Source organism: Archocentrus centrarchus, chromosome 12, assembly GCF_007364275.1.
Source record: "Archocentrus centrarchus isolate MPI-CPG fArcCen1 chromosome 12, fArcCen1, whole genome shotgun sequence".
In the NCBI taxonomy this organism is placed as follows: domain Eukaryota; kingdom Metazoa; phylum Chordata; class Actinopteri; order Cichliformes; family Cichlidae; genus Archocentrus; species Archocentrus centrarchus.
The window spans coordinates 6,199,748-6,222,181 of NC_044357.1; the positions used below are offsets into that span (position 1 = coordinate 6,199,748).

General features: G+C 40.6%; 1 protein-coding gene across 1 annotated transcript in view; it reads left to right on the top strand.

The window, feature by feature from the left end:
* Nucleotides 1-765: 765 nt before the first annotated feature.
* The window catches only part of LOC115788995 (carboxyl-terminal PDZ ligand of neuronal nitric oxide synthase protein), a 53,038-nt gene continuing 31,369 nt past the window's right edge, over nucleotides 766-22,434 (top strand). The window contains exons 1-2 of the mRNA XM_030742136.1: nucleotides 766-1,231; nucleotides 2,781-2,852. Of these exons, the coding sequence (XP_030597996.1) occupies nucleotides 1,127-1,231; nucleotides 2,781-2,852 (177 nt within the window). The 5' untranslated portion in view covers nucleotides 766-1,126. The remainder of the gene's footprint in view (nucleotides 1,232-2,780; nucleotides 2,853-22,434) is intronic.

The following is a 22,434-nucleotide window of genomic DNA, read 5'->3' on the forward strand; positions in this document are numbered from 1 at the left end:
ATGTGTGAATCCGAGCCGTTTGATCAGCAGCATGAGCCAATGAAACCCGAAAGGTGTCTTTTATGTGGAGAAAAAAAAAAAACAGCCCAGGGCTCACGGGCCTGGGGAGCCGCTGAATGATGAAATAAGAAATAAAAAGTAAGTGGATATATTGGGAGGGGTACTGCAGTACAAATACTCTGATAGTTTTTCCAATTAAAAACAACAACTGCACTAAAATACTAAATCCTACATTCAACAAGTAGAAAAGGTAAGTGTGCAGCTAAATGTAAGCCTCTATTATTCATACATTCAAGTGGCATTGGATACTATTTAACATAACTTATATGGATGCGTAATCTTACTCTTAAACAAGCATGCCTGCTCTGTAGCCTACACCGCTTGAGTAAATGTGATATCTGCTATCTCAGATGGAATTAGCAGCTGATTCCATCTTTATTTCCGCAGACTTTGTCCCTGCGCTAAATCCACCTTCAGTTTCCAAGCGTTTCTAATGTTCATGTCCCGAGGGGAGGACCAACTTATTCGCTTGGCCTTCCTCCCGGCTCTGGGTTGCATCATGCTTGGGAACTTCGCTCCAATGAGGGGCTCGCTTTGTGCTTTATGGGGACACACACACACACACACACACGCACACACACACACACAGAGAGAGAGAGAGAGAGAGAGAGAGAGAGAGAGAGAGAGAGAGAGAGAGAGGCAGTGTGCAGCGTTGCCACCAACAGGACGGGATTCAAAAAAAAAAAAAAAAAAAAAATAGCCACAGCCAGCAGGCAACATCACCTGCAGAGCGAAACAACGCTGGATTTCCTGAGTGGGGCTTCGGAAACAGACACCCTCCTTGTTTTGTTTGTTTTGTTTGTTTTGTATCAGAAGGATACTGCATGTAGAAGAATTCCCTCAAGTGTCTTTTCGGTGTTTTGTCTCGGGAAAAGAGGCGCGCAGTTTTGTCCTTCTTGAGGACGGGACCTTTTGAAGCAGCAACAATGGACCGCGTTTCCGCTGGGAATTCACTCCCGGATCCGTGCGGTGCACACGCATGGGGACTGTAGTGTTACCAGCCCAGTTTGCTTAGCGGTTGAGCAGTGTTTTACTGTGCCGGGGAGGTCGGCACTTGGAGCCCGCGATGCCCGCGAGGAACAGGTACAACCTGGTGGATGATGTGGCGGACTCGAGGGTGCCGCTCCACAACGAGGAGGCTTACCAGCATGGGATATATTTCCAAGCCAAGGTGAAGTCAGGAGAGATCGCGAACCTCTTTGACATATTGTCTTGCAGAGTTGCATTAGCCTGTTTTGTGTTGTTGGAGCGGCAGGTGCACACTGGACCCCCATCAGCTGGGTTGAAGTTTGAACGCATGTCCTTCACCTCATACATGTGGTTTATTAGTGAAAGAATATATTTAAACTCCAAAATATTAAAGACAGAGCTCATAGCTGATACGATGACTCAGTCTTGTAAAAGGGGATACAGACAGATGATCATTTTCCTGATGCTCAGAAGTGAACAGAGTGCATTTTAGGCTTTTCCCAACTTATTGAATTATTAAGATGATTGAGAAGAAGCTAGACAGTACTCAGTTTTAGTGATTCCTTTTATAGTGGAGCTGCAGCTCATGATCATTTTCATTATTGATTGCGTTTTAAAATATTTCCCATATTAATAAAACTGAATTTCATACATTTGGAAGTGATATTAGATTTTGCTGTTTTTGTTAAGACTTCAAGAGTGTAAGGCACATGCACATGCTTCTTTAACTGTATTTCTGGCTGTTTGTAGTTCAGTTTGAATAGGAAAGTGAAAGGGTTAAAATAAGGGAGTGTTACTGGTCCAAAGTTCATTCCCAAGGGTGCTGGTATCTTGTATCTCACTGGGCCTGCTTAGCAGCAGGGTGATGTCACTGTTTCTTTATTTCACTGAATGCCAAATAGATCCACAGCCCAAACCTAATGTTTGTTGTGGATATACGACAGTGTTCAATAAGATAAAAACAGCAGAATATTAAAGAGGAGCAAGCACCCATGTATTATGATAGAAAAAACAAAACATCAGTGCATTTCAAAATTCAAACACCCTGAGCTGCCGAATGTATACAAGAAAATGAGTCATTAAATAAAAAAAGTGGAAACTCATATTTACCAAGTAAACAGTAAATTACAGTCAATGTTTCTAAAGCCCTCTGACAGTATACTGTAAAATAATAGAGACATCAAAGGCGTCATTGTCCCCAGAGCCCCTTAATTACACAGGCATGAATTCAAATGTATGCAGGCGACAAAGAGCTTAATAATACAGCATAGCTTTGTTTTTCTATCACATATTAAACACATTTTGTCCTAAACAGAGACACTCTGGTTGACACTTTGCATGTTAGTTGATCTCTCCAGTAGGAAAACCTGCTCTAGCCGCTGATGCTCCGATCTGAGCAGTATCACATGTTGTAAGCTCGATGCTTTGCAGTTTTTTTTTTTTTTTTTTGCCTTTATACAAGTTAATTGTCTAAGTGAGCTGTAATTTCACTGCCGTTTGATCACGGTCCCCCGCTGTTACTTGTCTTTGGGAGCCACTGTTTATCTAGTTTCTTTCTCGGGGATGAAAATGGAAATATAAGTTGCATATTTAATCTTTTGAAGGGAGAATGGCTTGGGACTAGAAACACGAGGGATTGGATGCGTGATATTACTGAGTTTGTGACTGAGGAATATTAATTGTGCAGCTGTTTTCCATGGGATAATACTCAACTCTGAAGCTTTTCATTTGTGTGTGTGTGTTTATTTCAGTACGTGGGTAGTCTTGACGTGCCCAGGCCCAACAGTCGGATGGAGATTGTGGCGGCTATGAGGAGAATCAGGGTAAGATCCTAAAACAATGCCTGGAAGCAGACACACAAACACAGACTCACACATTCATCTTAAGTCCTGTGGTGAGTGCTCCATGATGGAGGACAGAAATTACCTTTACAATAACACAAGAATCGCAAGCACAGTAAAAAGAGCGTGTTGCTGTCAGAAGGCATTTGTATCAACGAGGTAGTGACGCATGTACTGCCTGGACAACGTGCCACGGCTTCTGACGTGGGGAAACAATGCAAGGATGAATTTCATAGAAAGAAAAAGTAAGAGGAGTGAGGTGGACTGTGTGGCTTTCTTTGCTGTGTCTCTGCCCTTTGAAAAATGGGAGAGTTGAGGGGTGCAGTGTAACATGCATGTTATGGCTGCCTTTGATCAAAATCAGTCTGTGGATTTTAATTACTGCAACTGCACTCTGTTGAGCGGCTAGTTTATTAGTTTTTCTTAAATCAGCCTTATAGTATAAGATCATAGGGATGATGATTAGCCCCCCACCCCCACCCCCCTGGTGTGAAATCATTTCATTGTCACTATCATCTTTCTCTCCGCTTGCCCCAGAAGGCCAGCGGTTTCCCCAACAATCTGACACAAAGCCGAATCAGACAGCCAGGCTGGTTCTGTAGTCTAAGTGTGACTCACTAGGCTCACTTGGTTCAGACATGACAAGGCTCTTAGCTTTGGCTGAGGGAAAATGCAGGAAAGATATGCGTGAGCTACTAAAAAGCCATAATGAGCATTTACCCCCTGAAAAATGCACTAGATTTAAGGCAACTCATGAAAGCTTCTTTATTTTATTTTTTTTTACCCTTTTGAAGAATTTAAGACACTTATTTTGTTTTGGCTCCTGCAGTGTGAAATATAAAATTAGTTGGTCACTCTAGTGTTGCTTTAAGTGCCTGTGTGTTTGAAAGAGCAAGGTTGCTCTAGGGTTGCTCTATAGACCTACAAAGGCAGGTCTGCCGAGAAGAGACAAAGCTGTTTGGGCTGAGTGCGAAGATAAAGCCTCTAATTTCCTGCAATTCCTGCAAAGTGCTAAATCAATAAAGTTGGAGAGTAAACATGATCATAAGGGTGATACAGCACAGGCTGGGACAGAGCATAAAACTGGAGCAGGTACAGGCAAGCAGGGAAGATGCTGTTGGGTTGCTCCAAGAAAAAGATTATTTCTCTGAAAAAATCGCACAAGACAGTGAGATCTGTTTGCCATGTATTTATGATGTTCCCGTTTCAAAATGCACATAATGCATCATTAAAGCTTATTCATGCCTTAAGTGTTTGCTCACATTTGGATGTATACATCTTGGGGTTGTGCGTATCTGTATATTAACTTCCCATCAGAGCCAAGGAGAGCTATGAATGTATAATGGTAGAATAAGTCTATTACAGCTGCAACTATCAGGTTATTGTAAAGAGTATTATGGATAAATAATAGGTAATAATTAAAGCTCTGATTTGTATAGGGTAGTCTTCTGATGAATGTAAATGAAAGAGTCTGGCTTATATGATGGTGCAATTTATATCCTTTTAATGTGTTCACACCTACTGCCAATTTAGAACCACGTGCATCAACATGAATGCCTTTGCATGTTCTCGCTTTGCCCACCCAGTCACAGTGAGAACATGCAAACTCCACAGGGAGAGCCCCCAGCTGAACCCAGGACCCTCATGCTGTGAGGCGACAATCCTAACCGCTTTTTCACTGCGGCTGTCGTGGACACTTTTCATTACTTTAACACTCAGTTTCATTTCAGCTCTTTGGGTATTAACTTCCCTCTTCTTTGAGGCTGATGGACCAACAAGTACCACATATAACAAACAGTCCCTGCAGGTAGACAGGCGGCCCATGACTGCTCGTGGACAATGCACTTTAAGAATAATCTTGGTTTATTGTCTCAAGAAGTCGTGGGTTAGTCATTTAGACTGCCCAACTCTGCTCGGATCAGCTGGCAATCAATGTTACAACAGAAATGTTGCAGAGTGCCCTCCAGTGGGCAAACTGTGCAACATTAACACTTATAACATGACTAAAGGGTGTTTCTTCCATCTCTTCTTGACTTCAAAATTGCATTTGCAAATGCCAATACAGATATATTGCTTATATTACCCAATATAGCAGTTGAGCTCTAATCTGAACAGTATAATGAACAACTTGTATAGGAACCAAGTTGTGTCTGGTACAGATGGTTGGCTGCTAAGTAGACCTGCTAGGGAGAACAACAGAAAATTTTTGATCAAGCTTACTCTCACTTTGTTTCCTTTGTGTCTTGTGGATTTTGTCCACACAAACAAGCAGCAACCTCAAAGGCTAAAGCCAAAATGGATGTGCCAAATACTCCAGGAGCTCATGTTTTAGGATTGTTTTCCAAGTGAAATGTAATTAGCTTTGTATGGATGCATTTTGATTTGCCTCCCTGATTTTCACTTCATCTTTTTTTTCCAAAAACAAAAAGCCTTGTCTTTAATTTAGTGTGCAACCCTTTGGCTGAGGCACTGAGCAGAGACTCCGCAGAGCAAAGCATGATTAAAGAGAGTGAGGAATGAACTGATGGCAGCGGGAGAAAGACTTGGGAGGAAGTCCTGGAAGCGAGCGGGGTTGTGCGGTGGCTGGCAGAGCCGTAGTCGTTTCATATCCCTGGACTAATCTCTTTAGTCTCAGTGGATGTGAGAAGGCAGGCGCAAACATGAGAGGCGCGAGAGGAAGGGCAGACAACACAGACCATCATCTCTGAATAAACAGCAAATCTGGGTTTGACAGAACGGAGGAGTCGTGCTAGCATTTTACAAACTCACACACCTGCCATTCCCACAGAGGCAAAGTGAATAGACACATTTTTGCATCCTGTGGATCTTTTCAGAGTCGTTTTCTTTTTTGTTAGATGTTCTCCCATTATGGCTGACTGGTCATACTGTGTTGGTTTTCTCAGAATTGTTCTCATTCAGTGTGACCAGTGACATAGAAAGTGTGCAAGTTTGTGTGTGTGTGTGGGGGAGGTTCAGTGCTCTATAATAGTAAGACCTCTTGTGTTCTAACAACCTCCACAATCGATTAACGAGACAGAATAACAAAGGCTGGTGTTGCTGCATCCACACGGAAAGATTCGCTGTCTTCCACGGCTCACTGCCTCAGAAAAGGGCGTGTGTATGTAATGGAATTTCTTTGGGAGACAAACGTGCTATTTACAGGAGGCCACAGTCTCTCTACAAAGGGAAACAAGTTTAAAGGCTATTCCCTCTCATTTCCAACCCTCCACCAGCCTCACCCCCCACCCCCACCCCCACCTCTCCACTGCTGTTTTCTTTCCATACCCTCACTCTTCTCCTACCAAAATAGACTGCCTCAATTTAGCCCATCTCTGGCTATCTACTCAGTGCTGACAGGAATAGATTTTAGGCTGAGGGCAGGCTATGCATGCTTCTCTTTGAATTTTGATCGGCTCTAATGGGATTTTAAGCCTCCCTCACGTGTCCATCAGGATGCAGCTTCCTTTCCCAGACCGCCAAGAGTCAGGTTTCCACATCTTTCTTTCTTTCTGCATTTGTCCTTGTGCCTGTCTGGACCATCTCATGAGAAGAGCCCCGTCTGCCATGCGAGAAGGAAGGATACCTTTTGTTTTTTTTTTCCTTTGGTTCCTGCTGTTTTAGTTTGGCTTCGCTGAGTCTGTTAGTCTTCTGAGAGCTTGCTGAACCGTCATGATTATTTCAGATGCAGATATTTGGCTGTCAAGGGGAATAGACCTGTCAGAGGGTGCAGTAGCTTAGTTTTACTTTGTCAACTTTTGTTTATCATGCCTATTTTATGTTCAGACTGAACTCCAAGTAGAAAAACATTTTTTAAGTAATGACAGTTACCTATTGGTGAATAAGTAAATATTGGCATACAAATATTGACATTACTTCTTCCAGTTTCTCCCTGCAGCCCAAAATTTTGTCAGCAAATATCAAGCTGCAACATTAGGGGTTCAAAAAGTACCAACAACTGTAGCACCTTGAGACACCACTTGAGGCTGGCTTCAAACATGAGTCAAACCCATAGACTCCCATCTCATGTTTACAACCCGGTACAAAAATAATTTTGATGTCTATAGCTCATTTACACTTTTGTGAGAACTGTATGCGCATAAGGCTGAAATTCAGGGGCATGGCCACTAACTGGGAGCTGTAGCTGGCAGCTGTCTTGCATCGTTCCCTCTAGGTGCATTTCACCTTGGGGTGCTCCTGACTGAATATATAACCCAGCAGTTGCATAAACTTGACTGTATCCATCATGCTTGATGTTCAGCAGCCTATAGAGTGTAAAATATAAATCATAAAATCTACCATTTGTCTTTTTTAAGGTCAGTCTATTCCAGAAAGAATAAGGCGACTTCAATTTCTGGCTTCAGAGCTCCGCTGGTTCACCCACAAGGTCAGGCGGTCCGGGGTGCACCTGTCGGTGGAGCTGGCTGTCTTCAGGGATATAACCAGAAAAAATTCACAGCCCAGTGGTATCGTGGTGGGGTCCCCCTGAGTATCGGATGACCACTTAGTAGTGCTAATATCCACGCCTCCTTGCTAATTGTAATAGCGAACAGTTCTAATAGCAAAGTGGTGAGTTTGATTCTCAGCCCAGCAGAGCGTTTCCTTCCTCCATTAATTCTTGAAGGTCAGATTTTGGCAGCTAGCCATAATAAATGCTTAAGCCTTGGTTATACTCAGTTGTGGACATGGACACGGACATAGACAGAGACAGAAAAATTATATAATCCCCACTTTACCCATGCCTGAAGGCTCCTGAACACACCAGTTTAGGCATAGCATCATATATGACTGTGCATGAGTGTGAAATTCATAAATGAGGCATTTCTCTTTAAGCTTCTAGTAGACTCAAAGTTAGATGAAAAAACTTAAGATAATCAAATAGCATCAGCATGTATGACTGAACTGGAGTCAGGACTCAACATGAACAGTTCCTAAATTACGCTTTTGCGTAACAGTTACACACCCTGCATTTTACAGAGAAATTAAAGTTCCAGGCAGTTGTAGATCTGCAGCTAAGTGGGGGTGGTTGGTCGACACACGTGTGAATGGGAGAGCCCTGAGCAATAATGGGGGGTATTGTTTTTTTTTTTCTTTGTATTCATGCTAGCTTAATGGCAGATGTACCAGAGCATAGTAGGTGACCTATATGTGTAGTGGATTAGACGTGATCTCAGCTTTGAGAGGGTGCGCTTATCTTTTGTTTAACCAGGGTGAACAGTGATACCATCTTCTTGATTAACAGTAAAAAGTTAAACGTTATGATTCGTGCAGTGTCTACATGACCTGCTGTGTTAAAGCCTGCTAACATTAGAAAGTGGCACAGAAGAAGTTCATCCATCTGGTTTTTTTTGTAGAGTTGTTGCAGAAACTTGATGATGTCACCAAGCTGGAGACTGTGTAGTTAATTGCTTAGACAGTACCAATACCTTTCTAATGCTGCAATTCTTGATAATACATGTGCTACTAAATGTACCAAATCAATCAAATGAATTTATTTCAACAAAATGTGTCAATATACACACCCTGACAGGCTGAATTAGTAGTGACGGTAACCTACTCTTATTTTGTGCAGCAGCTGGTCATGCTGATGTAACTAGATGTCTGTAGTAGTTGTGTTCAGTGTTGCAGTTCGTAAAACCTAATAGTAGAATTTCAGGAATATTTGGAGCTGAAAAATAAAGCAGAGTGTAGAAGTAACAAAAAGTGCAGTTCCTTTAGTGGCCACGTGAAGTCCCCACACATTTCTATGTTAAAATGTTCAACTTTACAGTATTAAAAGCACAGTAACAGTAGTCAAACTAACTTGAAGCTTCAGTGTGCAGAGTCCAAAACCAATGGATGTCTGTGTGGCTGTGCCCATCTTTTATACTGTCTACAACCTAAAATTGCAGCCAACCTGTCCCTGAATCTACAGACCTTTTGTCATACCTTTACTTCCCAATGCCATTTCACATCTCGTGTAAATACTTAGTAGTGGTTCATATTGGTCTATTACAGAGGAGGATGGAAAGTATAGGGTGAGATAGGGGCAAATGGCCCTCTGTGATGACCTCTAAAGGGAGCAGCCAAAAGAATACATAGAAGAAGAAGATTGGCCTATTACAGATAAAACTACACTGAAGGTTACTACAAGATAGCTTGTTATTACCATTTAATGTTGCATTGTCGTCACTAATTGTGAGGCACAGCTGGACTACCTTTATTTACCTAAACTGCTGAACTATTTAATTATTCATGTTTTAATACTTTAGTTATTGAAGTGTTAGCACAAACTCTACATTTTCTGTTTTAAATGCTTTGCAGGAATGTTATGTGTGCCACACAAAAAAAAAGGACTTGATATAATTGTGTTGTTAATTATAGTTGCCTGCTGCATACAGTCACTGTAGATACACTAGTTAGATAACTGTGTACATGTATGTGTCAAAGGTGCACTCTGAAATAGCACTGCAGCCCTGGTATTTGTAGTACTACAGAAATATACATTTACTATCTGCTGGTATATCTGTTCTTGACATCCCTGGTAAAGAGGATTCAGAGGACTAGATTGTGAATTACTGTAGGTTGCAAGCTGAGAGGCTAATGTGTTCCTAAATTGTCACAATCACACATTTAACACATTTTAATCTGAAGGTTATTTGTACCTTTGACCCTTGTCTTATATAACCAACTTTTAGTTGATTTTCATTTTCACAACATTCAACAGTTTGAAGTGCTTGTTAGAGCAACTTCACCGTAAACTGCACTGGAAATAAATTCAATGAAACTTTTGTCTGATAGCATGGTGTATGTTCTGACATCCTCCTTATTCCCGGTGTGTGGGGTGGATAAATATTCTAAAGGGACAGCCTGCCTTTCTTCACATGGATGGACAGATAACTAGTAAATGGTCCCTGTCTCCACTACCAGCATCACACACACACAAATGCACAGGCTTCTCCTTTCATTATCATCCCTAAGGCAATACTGTTTCTTTCAGAACCACAATTAGTCAAGTCTTGTATACTCTGATGTCTACACACTGACCCAAAGCAAATGCCATCCCAGGGAGCAGACATTTCTAAAGCCATGAACTCAATCCTGCTGCTGAGCCTGAAAGCACAGTTTTCCAGAGGCATTCACTGACCAGTAGATGTAAGTATGTTAGAAGCATTTCATATATTGGAAGTCCAAGTTCACAGTTACATTACAGTGCTGAGGTCTCGGGCATATAGCCCAAACCTGATCTGCCTATGTCCTGTGTTAATGCTGCTACAAAGCCTGTGGTAGCTAACCTTAATTACAAACACAACTAAAGTCAACAAACCAGCAACTGGACAGGCTTCTGTGTATTGTTAGAGTACACAGCATATGTAAGGTTCCTGCTAGGAAAGATAACCCAAGTAAATGCAAAATAAATTATTCCTTCATCCTGTCATTATGTGAAAAAGTAATTGCCCCCTCAGTCCAATAACTGGTTGTGCCAACCTTGGCAACAAGAACTGCAATCAACTGTTTGCAATAACTGGCAATGAGTCTTTCACATCACAGTGGAGGAATTTTGGCCCACTCTTCTTTGCAGAATTGTTGTAAATCAGCCACATTGGAGGTTTTTCGAGCATGAACAGCCCTTTTTAGGTCATGCCAAAGGATCTCAATCAGATTGAAGTTTGGACTTTGAGTAAGCCACTTGTTTATTTTGGTTTTTTGATGCATTCAGAGGTGGACTTGCTGGTGTGTTGGATCATTTTCCTGCTGCAGAACCTAAGTGAGCTTGAACTTAAGGGCACAAACTGATGGACGTATATTCTCCTCCAGGATTTTCTGGTAGAGAGTAGAATTCATGGTTCCATCAATTACGGCAAGTTGTCCAGGTCCTGAAGCAGCAAAGCTCAGAAAAACCAGATTAATGAAAAAAAAAGTATAGTAAAATATATTAATAATATCCCGCATGTTTTCAAGGTGGCTGGTAAAATGTTAAATCACTTGCTAATCCTAGCTCTCTTTCCACATATCGTAAATCGTAACTGATCTCCGAGCAGTGCCTACCAGCAGACAACAGTTTTATCTACAATGCTCATGCAGAAATAACCAGAAAAGGCTGGTGGCCTCACAGATTGACAAGCGTAAACCTTTGTTAATGGGACACAGACACAATTTGGTGCTCCATGGAACTGGTGGTAAGCAGCGTGGAGCCTGCTTCCAGAGACAATACCCAACGGTGGCCACAAGATGGCAGTACTTTAAAGGATGGCGCAAACATGCAATCAGTGAAGCTTGTGGGACAAATGCTGTTTGAGAGGCAAGGGCAGAGATTGCTTTCACTGTGGTTATAACTGATGTCCATTTTTTTTAGATGTCACAGGGCAAGCAGCGCTTGCTTGCCTTGATGAAACATCACTGGTTAAAAGGAACAAAAGGCTAATACTAACCAATAACGTAAAAAAAAAAAAAAAACAACCCACCATTTTTTCTTTTCCATACACCCAAAATCAGCGGAAATCTAGTTACAGACATTTTCTTACTGCTGTCTGCTAAGGATCAGCACCAAAAATCCATTTTAGTAGCTATTTGGTTCAGTTCCATTTGAGAATGAGAGACTGCTGAGTTCTCTGGGGCCCTTTCAGTGCTGAAGGAATTCTCTTTTATGACACATTTTTCCTAATTATATCCAACAAAGTTAATATAAGGCACAGTTCAAATGCAGTTGTTAATTAATTTTAAAGGGCCATTGATAGAAGCAGGATGTACTAGTCTCACTTGTGTCAAAGATTTGAATAGTTACGCAAATGAGATATTTCAGTCTTATTTAACAAAACCAACCAGCCTTCCAGAAACCTGTTTTTGCTTCGTCAGTGTGGAGTACTGTGTGTCAGAATGAGAAAAGTGTGCACTGAATCTCTTTAAAGATGAGACAGAAACATTTTAGAATGTACTGTGTGTTCAGTTTTCTATACTGAGTTTAATTAGACCAAGAAGCAGCACTTTATGTTTTCTATAATTGGCCTCCAGTTTAAAAAAAAAAAAAAAAATCACACAAGGTTAAAAGTCTTTTTATTCATAGTCACAAAAAAGCGTCTCAGTTTTACCAGATGTGGGTTTGCTGTATTACTTAAAATAAATGTGTCATGTTTGGAAATTGTGCCTAGAAGCAGTCTTCCTTAGCATGAGTAGGCAGATAAACTAGGCCTATCATACTTTGCTATCGTTTGTTGGATAATGATTGAGGAAAGTGCTGCAGGCTTTCGAGCTGGCAGGAGAGGCTGCCCTACTTCTAAATGTGATTTGGAGTCGCGTGCACGTTTGTGTGGGTGTGCGTGCCTGCACATTTATTTCACTTCTCTCATCTTCTTCCAGCATGCTACATATAAAGCCTGAAGGTCTCATTTCTTCCATTCCTCTCATTCAACCTCCCAAGACCCTGTTCTTCTTTTTGTTTTAATACCTTACTACTCTGCCTTTCATCATTCTTCTCCTGCCTCAGGTTTCTGGTGTTTCAAATATGCACAAAGCAGTTGAGGTTTAAGCTCCAGTTGATGTTACTTTGCTGCTAACGCACTGATGCCAACACCTCCATTAGTTATTTACACTTTACTTTTGCTCCTTTAACAGCTTCCTACTGAATACTTGGGATTACCTGATATGATACCCTTAATGTAGCAAACTTATGTTTTCCATATTTGGAGACAGAGAGCTAAAGTGACTGAATTGGTCAACTCAGGTGAGCCAACACTCCTCCAGACATGAATGTGGTCCAATGTTCTCATCAATCAGTCAGTCAATCAATAAATTATCATTTCCTTCCTCTCTCATCTACTTTTCATCTCATCTCATCTTGTCCTGCATCTCTTTCCTTCCCGAAGCTGAGCTGTGACTGACGTAGCCTTTTTAACTTCACATTGATAATTAACTGATATTTATATGGATTTGCGTTTAAACCCTTTACGCAAATTTAACTGAAAGAAAAACTATGCAGTTGAGAAAGTAACTCCAAAGTGAATTTTTATCATAGACTGGTACTTATAGCACTTTATATGCTCAACGCACTTTCTTTTTTTTTTTTTACTGCTAGCCTCATTCACCCAATCATACATCTCAGGGTTCAGTAATCCAAGGATACTTCAACATGTGGATTGAAGGAGCCAGGAATTGAACTGCCAACCTTCCACTTAGTACCCACACTACCTCCTGGGCCACACATGCTCTACATTGTTTTGAGCTCTAGTAGATGTTTCTTCGTTGTGGATCATCTGACCTGTGCTGCTGTGGATATGTGAGCAGATGTTACATGAGCTGCTTTCCAGACTCTAGCCAGTATAAAGCTAGTGTAAAGGTGGAATTTGCAAGTTACACTAAAAATTATTATCGGCTTAAATTCAAGTCAGTAACTCCTGAGCTAACCTAAGGGTCATGATGGACACCACAAGCTGTCCTACACCGGTAGTTGTAATATAGTCCATACCTTAAACTTAACCACATTATTGCAAACTATGCAGTTTATGCACTTCTTTGTTCTTGGAATAACACAAAATTGTTATATTTCATTTTGTTGTAAAAGAAATTTAACAATATGAAATAATTACATAACTTCAGGATTGCATCATTTAGAGAAGAACAGAATGATTCATAAAGAATCGGAAAGAAGAAACTTTAAATTTCCAGAATCACGTCACTTGGTGAGCAATACCACTTACCTCTGAACCTATCTCATCTTCCATTCTTACACATTAATGCTTTAAACTTCCTGAGAAATACAGTAATTATACAGGATGCTGGATTGTGATTCAAACTGCACAGAAACTGCTTATCTGTGTAGTGATATTTGTTCAGCTGGGGAAATGGTGAATTTGAAATAACCTCATTCAATAAGATTAACCAGCTCCTTTCTTAAGTAATATGACTGCAGCTTTATTGACATCTGGATCCATGTACTCAGGATAGATATCAGGAGGAAAACACAAGTATGTAGCGTGTGCAGGCAAAACATTGTGGTCCCATTGGTTTCTGATTTGAGTGTATCAATGGCATCAGCTGGAACCTGCAGCACAAGGGAAATTATAAAATAATGTATTAAACTGTCAATCAGTTTTAATTACTTAATAACTGAAGGTGCCAGAATACCATTACTTATTGTCCCCACCTGCTTTAACCCTTGACAGCACCCACACAACAGTGAATCGTATCAAAATAAAAGCAGTCTAGTGTGATTCTCCAGTTACCTGTATTACACTTTGGCAGAATCAGCTGCTTGTTGTCATAACCAAACCATAATGTTCAGTGGGAGATTTTTTACATTTTTTTTTATTAATGTCAACATTGAGAACTGTGTTCTTGTCACATAGGCAGTATAGGTTTTACAGATAAATAGAGTTGTATTTTTAGTAGTCTGATTGAAGAGAAAAAGATCCAAGATTTTTATGTTGTTTGATTTCCTTTAGTGATTTTTATGTAACAAACTGCCGCAGTGAAAGTTGGAGAAACTGTTTTGTTGCATTGTTATCTTCACTAGCATCAAGACGTCAGGGCAGAAGAACTGAATGAATAATGAGGGAAGAGACAGCCCATGAGCTGTATAATGATATGCACTGGAGGCTCTAGCTTATTTTGGGAGCGGAATCTCAATTTCCTAAAGTCTGAACTCTTTCATGTTTTCTTGTGCTTCCTTTGAATAATTTGATCCCAACTGAATTTCTGTGTAATCTTTTGACTGGTCTGGTTTCTCACTTTCTGTGCGTCTTTGGTGGCTTTTGATAAAGCCCAAGCTCCTTAGATCTCGGTCTTTTTTCATGTCTGTTTGTCTCTGCTTCCTGTCACCGTTGCCTAGATTAGGTACATCAGACAAGTGCAGGAACATGTAGCTTTCCAGAATTTTCCTGACTCCATTATAACAGCCCGCAATTTCACTCTGCTGACCTTTTAAAGACCTTTGGACGCAATCACATCAAATGGACATCACCAAAACTCCATCACTATCTGTTGATGAGCCAACTATCTGTGGGACCTACAGTAGTCACTGAGGAGCACTTTTGTCCAAACTAAAATATCCCAACAGCACTAGGCAGATTGCCATAAAACTTTGCAAACAGTATAATGTTCTCCAGAGAATAAATCATTCAGATTAAACTTCTAGTGCCACAAAAAGTCCAGTGCATTTTATGGACTACCTCTTCAGTTATTGATTGTCATGAAAAACAGCACATTCATTCAATCAGAAAAACATCAGTGAATAATTGACTTTTCATTTAACACCATGATCAGGTGCTACAAGCTTATTTTTTCCTTTTTTTTTTTTGCTGAATGACCAAATATAAGACAAATTAAGAGCATTTACTTATACTTTATGTTGCTAAATTAAAAACAGTGTTCTATCATGCTAACAGCTTGTGACTGCCATGGTAACAGGTTAAACCAGACATAAGGAGGGGATATGGCAGTCAAAAAATGTATGGATGAAAAGCTAAATATGTCGGTTGTTCTGTCACTTCCCCCAGAGAGCCAATCAACAGCTGAAGCTGGAAACAGCCAATGATGTTGTTGCATTAACAAAGAACGGTACAGAGTCGTACCCGTTGCAGAAGCAGTAAAGTTGTGTAACTGTGTGCATGCATAGCAAAAACTGTACAGAAAAAGCTTTTTAAACTTTATTTTGAGGCAAAGACTCCAAACTTTTTTTTTTTTCCCCTCTGGATTCCACTAGCAAATGTCTACATGTGGTATTTATGAGCACTTCAGTTAAAATTTTGTCTCTCTCCCCATTTGTTTACACATGGGATTTGATAAGACAGTGGCTGAGTTGTGAGACTTGCTTCTTTAAAGACTGACAGTTGAGCTGAACTCAACGTTGCTCCTGATTAGGGTTAGATGACTGGATGCATAAGGCTTTTGGCAAGCAACTGAGTCCATTATTGCCTTTTTGTTGTGATGAGCTAGTGAAGATACAGTGAAGCTCATTGGTGTGATACCAAATGTAGATCTTTCAAGATCTGGTGAAGTAATGTAGAACAGAGCGTCAGTGTGGAAGTCTCCATGATTGTCTCTGAACAAGCTGTCGGGGAGCTTAGACTAGGCAAGCTAGTTGCTTGTTGCTGCTGATATAGCAGCCGATATTAGCTATTTGCCGATAGATTGGTATCTGCATTTATAACGCTGATAAATTAAAATTACAAAAAAGAGACAGGAGAAACATCCTTCAGCCATGTTATGAGTGTTGCATAATTTGTCCACTAGCGGGCAATCTACAATTTCCCTGTTTGCATCACAGAAACACAACATCCAACTGATCTAAGCGGAGTTAGCAGAAGGAAATGAGTAACCCAAGACTTGTGACAACACTGTTTGGGGGTCTTTTTAGCCTTTGTTAGCGCAGTGGAGGGTAGACAGGAGAGAGCACGGGGGGAGACCGTGCTGCATTTAGCTTTGCAGCTAAACTGGCACCCAAGAATTAAAAATTTTTTTTAATTATATTGTCACATTATTTTAGGAAAGACTCATAAATAGATCCTCATAATAACTGTTAGGTAAATCTGTTTAAGTTGCATGTGTCTGAGATGCAAAAGGTATTGGCCTATATTTTGGATTTTTAAATCACAAAATACTGGTATCAGTATCAGCCTTTAAAATCATTTTTTGGGAAGGCAATAAACACCACCATACCTTACAGGTTGTGTGGTTTTGATTGTTGAACTGGCTTTTTCCTGCTTAGAACCAAAAACTCTCAAATTGGTGCATGCACATGTGTGTGTGTGCAACAGGGGCTGTGGCTGCACACACACTTTTCTGCAAATATGACTGGCTGTAGACTTTGTGGGTAATAACTGAAAAGGAAGGTACAGGAATAGTCTTGGTTATCACACTGCACACTGCTCATCTCCAATAAGTGCTTTGATTCTGCACAAAAGGCATTCAGTGTATTTGATGTATTTGACTGCATCCAATCTTCTGCATTGTGTTACTAATGGTGGAGCTCAAAGACTCAGGGTCATGAAATGGAAACACAAAATAAGATACTTGATTAATGTAATGAAATGAATGCAGGTCAGATCCAGTCTCTTCTTTCTCTGTGACTGCACTTGACCCGCTGCAGTTGTAGTTATATTCCAGATACTGTGTGAATTGTACCATGAGTTAAAGAGTTCACTCAGGTGTTAATACATACAGTGTCAACCTTGACATGTGGAAGGAGGCAGTTTGGTTGGAATGAAATTTGCAGACAGCGCTAAGTAGAGAGCAGCTGAGTGTCATCAATCAATGCCATGTGGTGGCACACTTTGCCCAGCCTTCTGTTGTCAGACAAGTTGTTGCCAGTTTAGTGGGCTGCATGAGACACTGTCTCAGTCACAAATTTAAGCTACTCACATTTGAGCTTTATGAAGGCTCTCACATTCTCATAAAGCCTCTTCGGGGGAGCTTTTTGGGACATGCTTGCTTTGCATGTAAGGCACAGATGGCGCCCCAATTCACACCCCATGTTTACCTCCCTAAAACAGGGTTAGCATGTGGTTAATCATTGACCTCAAACCTTGCATTGTTCTAGTAAACCGTTCATCACCTACTTAATTATATTCCATGTGTCCGTTTTCTTTGGTTTCCTCTGCCTTCACAAAACCTTTCCTCTCCTTCACATTTGTGATACAGATCAAATACAGCATGTGTCCCCGGACGAAAACATGAATTGCACACACAAGCCACTAACACCTCTTTTTTGCACTGGAATTAAATTTGTTCTTTAACAAATATAACTTGTGAAGCTTGCATAAATCATGTGGATAATAGTATACAGCTTGTTTATTTCATTTGTTATAGATGAAATCCTTTGTTAGTGTTTCCCCAACATCCTGGGTGATTTGCTTTGGTCCAAATAAAAAAAGATGCAGCACACAGAGAACAGTTGAGTAATTTTGTCTGACAAACTACTGAAACGATTGTCAAAATAGTTGCTGACACATTTGCTGGCACAAAATCAACTCTAAACTTATTTAAACTGTGTGCTAAATGAGCCCTGAAACTTGTCTCCATTCAAAACCTCAAAAATATGATCTTCTGTTAGGTCATAATGATGACTTTATAACTGTATTAATGAGAGCCCGGCATATAATAATGTTTAGGGACAATCAATGCAAATATCAATTTGGTGCATATGGTGGAGAGGATAAAACCATCTTTACAGCTTTGTTTGTTAACTTTGCTTTTGTGTAGTTTAAGAACTAGTTAGCACCATGAAGCCACCACTGTCTGATCAGCTGTGATGCTACTCTGCTACAACGTGCTGCAGAAAGTGGTGATGGGATTGTAAACAGTAGAGTTAGTGCTACCTAATTACCTAAATCATCTGATTTTTTGCATTCTTCTATATAACAGCAGATATCAGACATTATATACACCGATGTTTATTAGTCAGGCTCCAATTGTAAAGTATGGATGTAGATCGGTGCTGGTTGCCCCCCTGCACTGGCTGCCCCCCTGCACTGGCTGCTAAGGGGATTTTATGGCTTGTGATCTCACAGCATTCTCCCCAGTAATCCTATTACTCTGACTGCTGCTTTGCCAGACTACTGCTTTGGACAGAGCCACACTCAGCATCTCTGTATTGGCTCGATGCCTACGTTTACCCCTTTCTGTAGGATGCTCTGCTGCCCCAGTGGGTCACCTTATCCCTCAATCTGTCCACCTGTCATTTAGACACACAGTTTGGTTTCAGTTTTCATTGGTGTTTGGAAACACCAAGGCCTAAATGGCTTCTTTATTGTAATATATTGGCCCCCCTAGCTAAATCAGTCCTGAGTGGTATCCAGACAGCTGTGCACTTTATAAATGATAGAGGATGCTACTATTTACAGTGGCATGTGTCACTGTTGTTCACCATAGACGACTTGTAAAATAATCCATCACATTCAGCTGTTCATTTTCATCATTAGTGCTTCTTCATATTCTAGTTACAGACAGGTTTTCACGCTTCCCTGTTCTAAAGAATTGTGTTTAACTATAAAAAAATTATCAATTTTGCCTGTGCTTTTATACTGATACACTCGTGGAATAAGTCTGATTTTTACACTCACAACATTAAATTTCTTTGACACAAACCAATCTCTGCTGCAGGAAATGCATAATGAGTGTTTCATCAGTCATGCCAAAAAGTGAATATATTATCTCATTTATTGTAGCTAATATTTTTAATTTTGTTGGAACTACATGTGTTTCAGACATTGCCAGTGTCTCTCAATGCAGTAACAGGGATGTATGTACAGCACATAGGTACAGTTTGGCCGCTCTTCCATCTTTCCCGATGTCGGGACATGCCTGATTAATTCCTCTGTTTTAGAAAACATGTTGAAGCACACCTGAAACATAAAAAAGATTATAACTCACTCATTTACGATAAGGGGTTTCCTTAGTTGTGAAACAACGCAAATAACAGCCTCAACTCCAAGTTCACCTTCAGCATGTTTCTCACTGAGTGCAAGTGTTTGGCATGCTCAGGTTGTTCCTTTGTATTTCCTCCCTTCCCGTGTGACTAACCCTGAGTAGCTGCCGTCAGCGCCCTGGGACTGGCTGTCCTTTCACCGTGCCTGTCAGTGACTCACTCAAGCGTGCGCCCATTCTCACTCCAAGGGCGCCAACGCTCGAGGAGTGCCTGCCTTGGCCCGCACTGGGGCTTAGCTGCTTCTTCTGACAAGTCCGCCTCAAGTGTAGTTGAATCCTCTCCAAAGGTACTCACATCACGCTCACTGCTTTCTGTCCGTGGTTGGTTTTCATCTTGACCTTGCTGCTTTCGTTTTAAACGGAATGACATGATAGTGATCAATCCATACGCTCCATTGTATTTGCTTCCCACACTTCAGGGGGCTTTCATTTTTTCCTCTGCACAGCTGTATGAACACAGGCTGTGATTGATCAATTCTGTCTGTCAGTCACTGTAAACAGACTTGCAGGGTAAGTAATGAAAGTCATTTATCTAGAAGAGTAACAGCTGTAGCTCCCAGATGGAGCTGGTGGAGAGTCAGTGCCAGCTGTGGATGCATATATTCATACTAGAAGATTGTCACTAAAGTCCAAAATAAACACGTTGAAGTAAGGTTAAAGAAGAGTAAATTACGGTGAAGCAGCATCAACAAAGTCCTTCAATCAACACTGCGCCACATGTTACAGAAAAATAAAAATCATAATGAAAGCCGCAGTTATTTAACAGCCTTCCAGTCTTGTGTGGAACCCTGCTGTCATGGAGAAGCCCCCATTTAGCAGGCCGTTAAGCATTCTGTTTTCTGTTAGCAGCCTCTCTCCCTTAGGAAAAGACTGCTGTTGCTCACTGGGGGCTGCAAACAGATGGAAGCCCAGGAGTAATATCATCACACAGAGAGAGAAGCCACTTGATAAAGAGCAGCCAGCACACATAATGTGAAATAACGCACATTATGTGTGTTATTTCACATTATATATATATATATATATATATATATATATATATATATATATATATATATATATATATATATATATATATATATATATATATATTTTTTTTTTTTTTTTTTTTTTTTTTTTTATAGGGACAAAATGTACATATAAGACACACACACACACACACACAGCCAAGTGAAGAACTCCCCTCCATTTCTGATGTAGGCCAAGGTCGTCTTCAGGGATAATTACACCCATATACACGTTCCTGCTGACTAATGATGAGACGTGCCAGGAGGTTTGGGCATCTCTGCCATCATGAGAGTCACTCTGTCCTCCCTCTCTGACGACAGGGGTGAGAAGCAGCACTGATTAAAGCTTCACGTTTTCTTAAAGTCATGTAACTAACTAATGCAGTTGCCTGCGTGATTTCTCTCTAAGTACATTTCTTAAATTTTAATTGATTTTAATTTTCCCAGTAGTTTAATTTAACTCCCAAAATTTTTATTTTCGAGTTAAATGTTCAGCTGTTTGAGTAGCTGTTGTGTCTTCTTGGCTCAGTTCTGCTCCCAACAGTCATCTCTTTGTACCCTGAATCCAGGAAAAAAAGCAGTGAAATTCCTTGGAACTCCCCAAATCTGGGGAATTATAATGAAGGCGTTGCTAGGTTGCGATCTATAGGGCCTATTGTGGATTCCTGTATGGATTCAATGGTACAACGGGGAGCATCAGTGACCCACAAGGCACCTCGCATTCCACTGCTTTTCAGGATTGTTGAATGGGGGGTGGGGTGGGGTGGGGTGGGGGGCATTAGATTTTGGTTTGCCCATCCTAAAACCCTCCTCATTCATTCATTCATTCATTCATTCTTAAAATATCCATCCATCAGGCAGGGGGGGAAATGTCCTTTCCAAACTTCTCCTTTTAAACTTCTCAGAAGCCAGAATTTGAAACTTGAATCAAATAATGTTAACTGTAGCACTCAGTGGCCTTTCATTTAGAGGCTGCTGGCAGGTACCATCCAGGACCTGGAGGTGTATTTAGTGTCTGCAGTGTAATTACTTCCACATAATGACTGGAAGCCCTGTTCTGTAAACTGCAGCCTCTCTAGAAGAAGGATATCAGTTACATCCTGGTCTTTTTCTGGTCTTTATATATGCACAGTAAGATTACTAAGAATAGGAACTTACTTACCATACTCATACTTAGCATACTCATTATGATCATCTCTGGGTGGAGATGAACATTAATAGTATCTAGTTTGATCGGATTCTTTCTTGGGGGATATTTTGGAATAAATCCTTCCAGTGCTAAAAAAATTGATCTGTATACTCTAAGGACTACTTTACTTGGGTGTGTAAGCCTAAAGGCCTTTACACACCGGGCGCATAAATTCCATGTGAATGTTTTGTGCATTAAAAATATTTTTCGGACTCGCCTTTTCTTAATGCAGCCATTCACACCAACAGCGTCCTTTCACAGGACGATTTTGCGGCATTTATTTTTTCTGATCAAGTTCAATTTTTCTGACTTTCGCAAGCGAACAAACATATCTGACCAATCACAGCGCTGCATTTAGCAACATGTGAGTGCATAGCTCAAAATGTGCATGGATACACTGAATATACAGTGATGTGGGAACAGTAAAATCATACTATTTTACCTCAGACACACAGTTACATGGCTCTCTGAAATTATTCTCTGCCTCCTCACATGTGATCCCAACAACAACAACTGCTCACTGACATCGTGAAGTATCATAGGCTGTGATGCAGCTTCAGCTCCAGGATCAAACCATGAAACTCTCCCTGCTGCTGCTTTCTTATGAGTTGGATGAACCCAGAATCTCTGTTTCAGACCTCATTACATCATCACTTGATGTCGACTTTATTTCTTTCACAGTTATGAGGACAATTTATTCACAAAAACGCAACGCATCTGGTGTGTATATAGGTTACACGACACGTTCGCATCCGAAAGATTCTGAATTTCGTATCATTTTTACGCAACGCATCCAGTGTGAAACGGCCTTAAATGTCCAAGAGTTCAATGCAAAGTCGATATACTTTCAAGCTTAGCTTAGCATTAAGGTGAAACAGCTAGTCTCTGAAAATAAAATATATAAAAATAAATGTTTGTTGTGTTCTTATCACAGGTACACCTTCACTGAGCTATAAAAATAATGAAATAATTA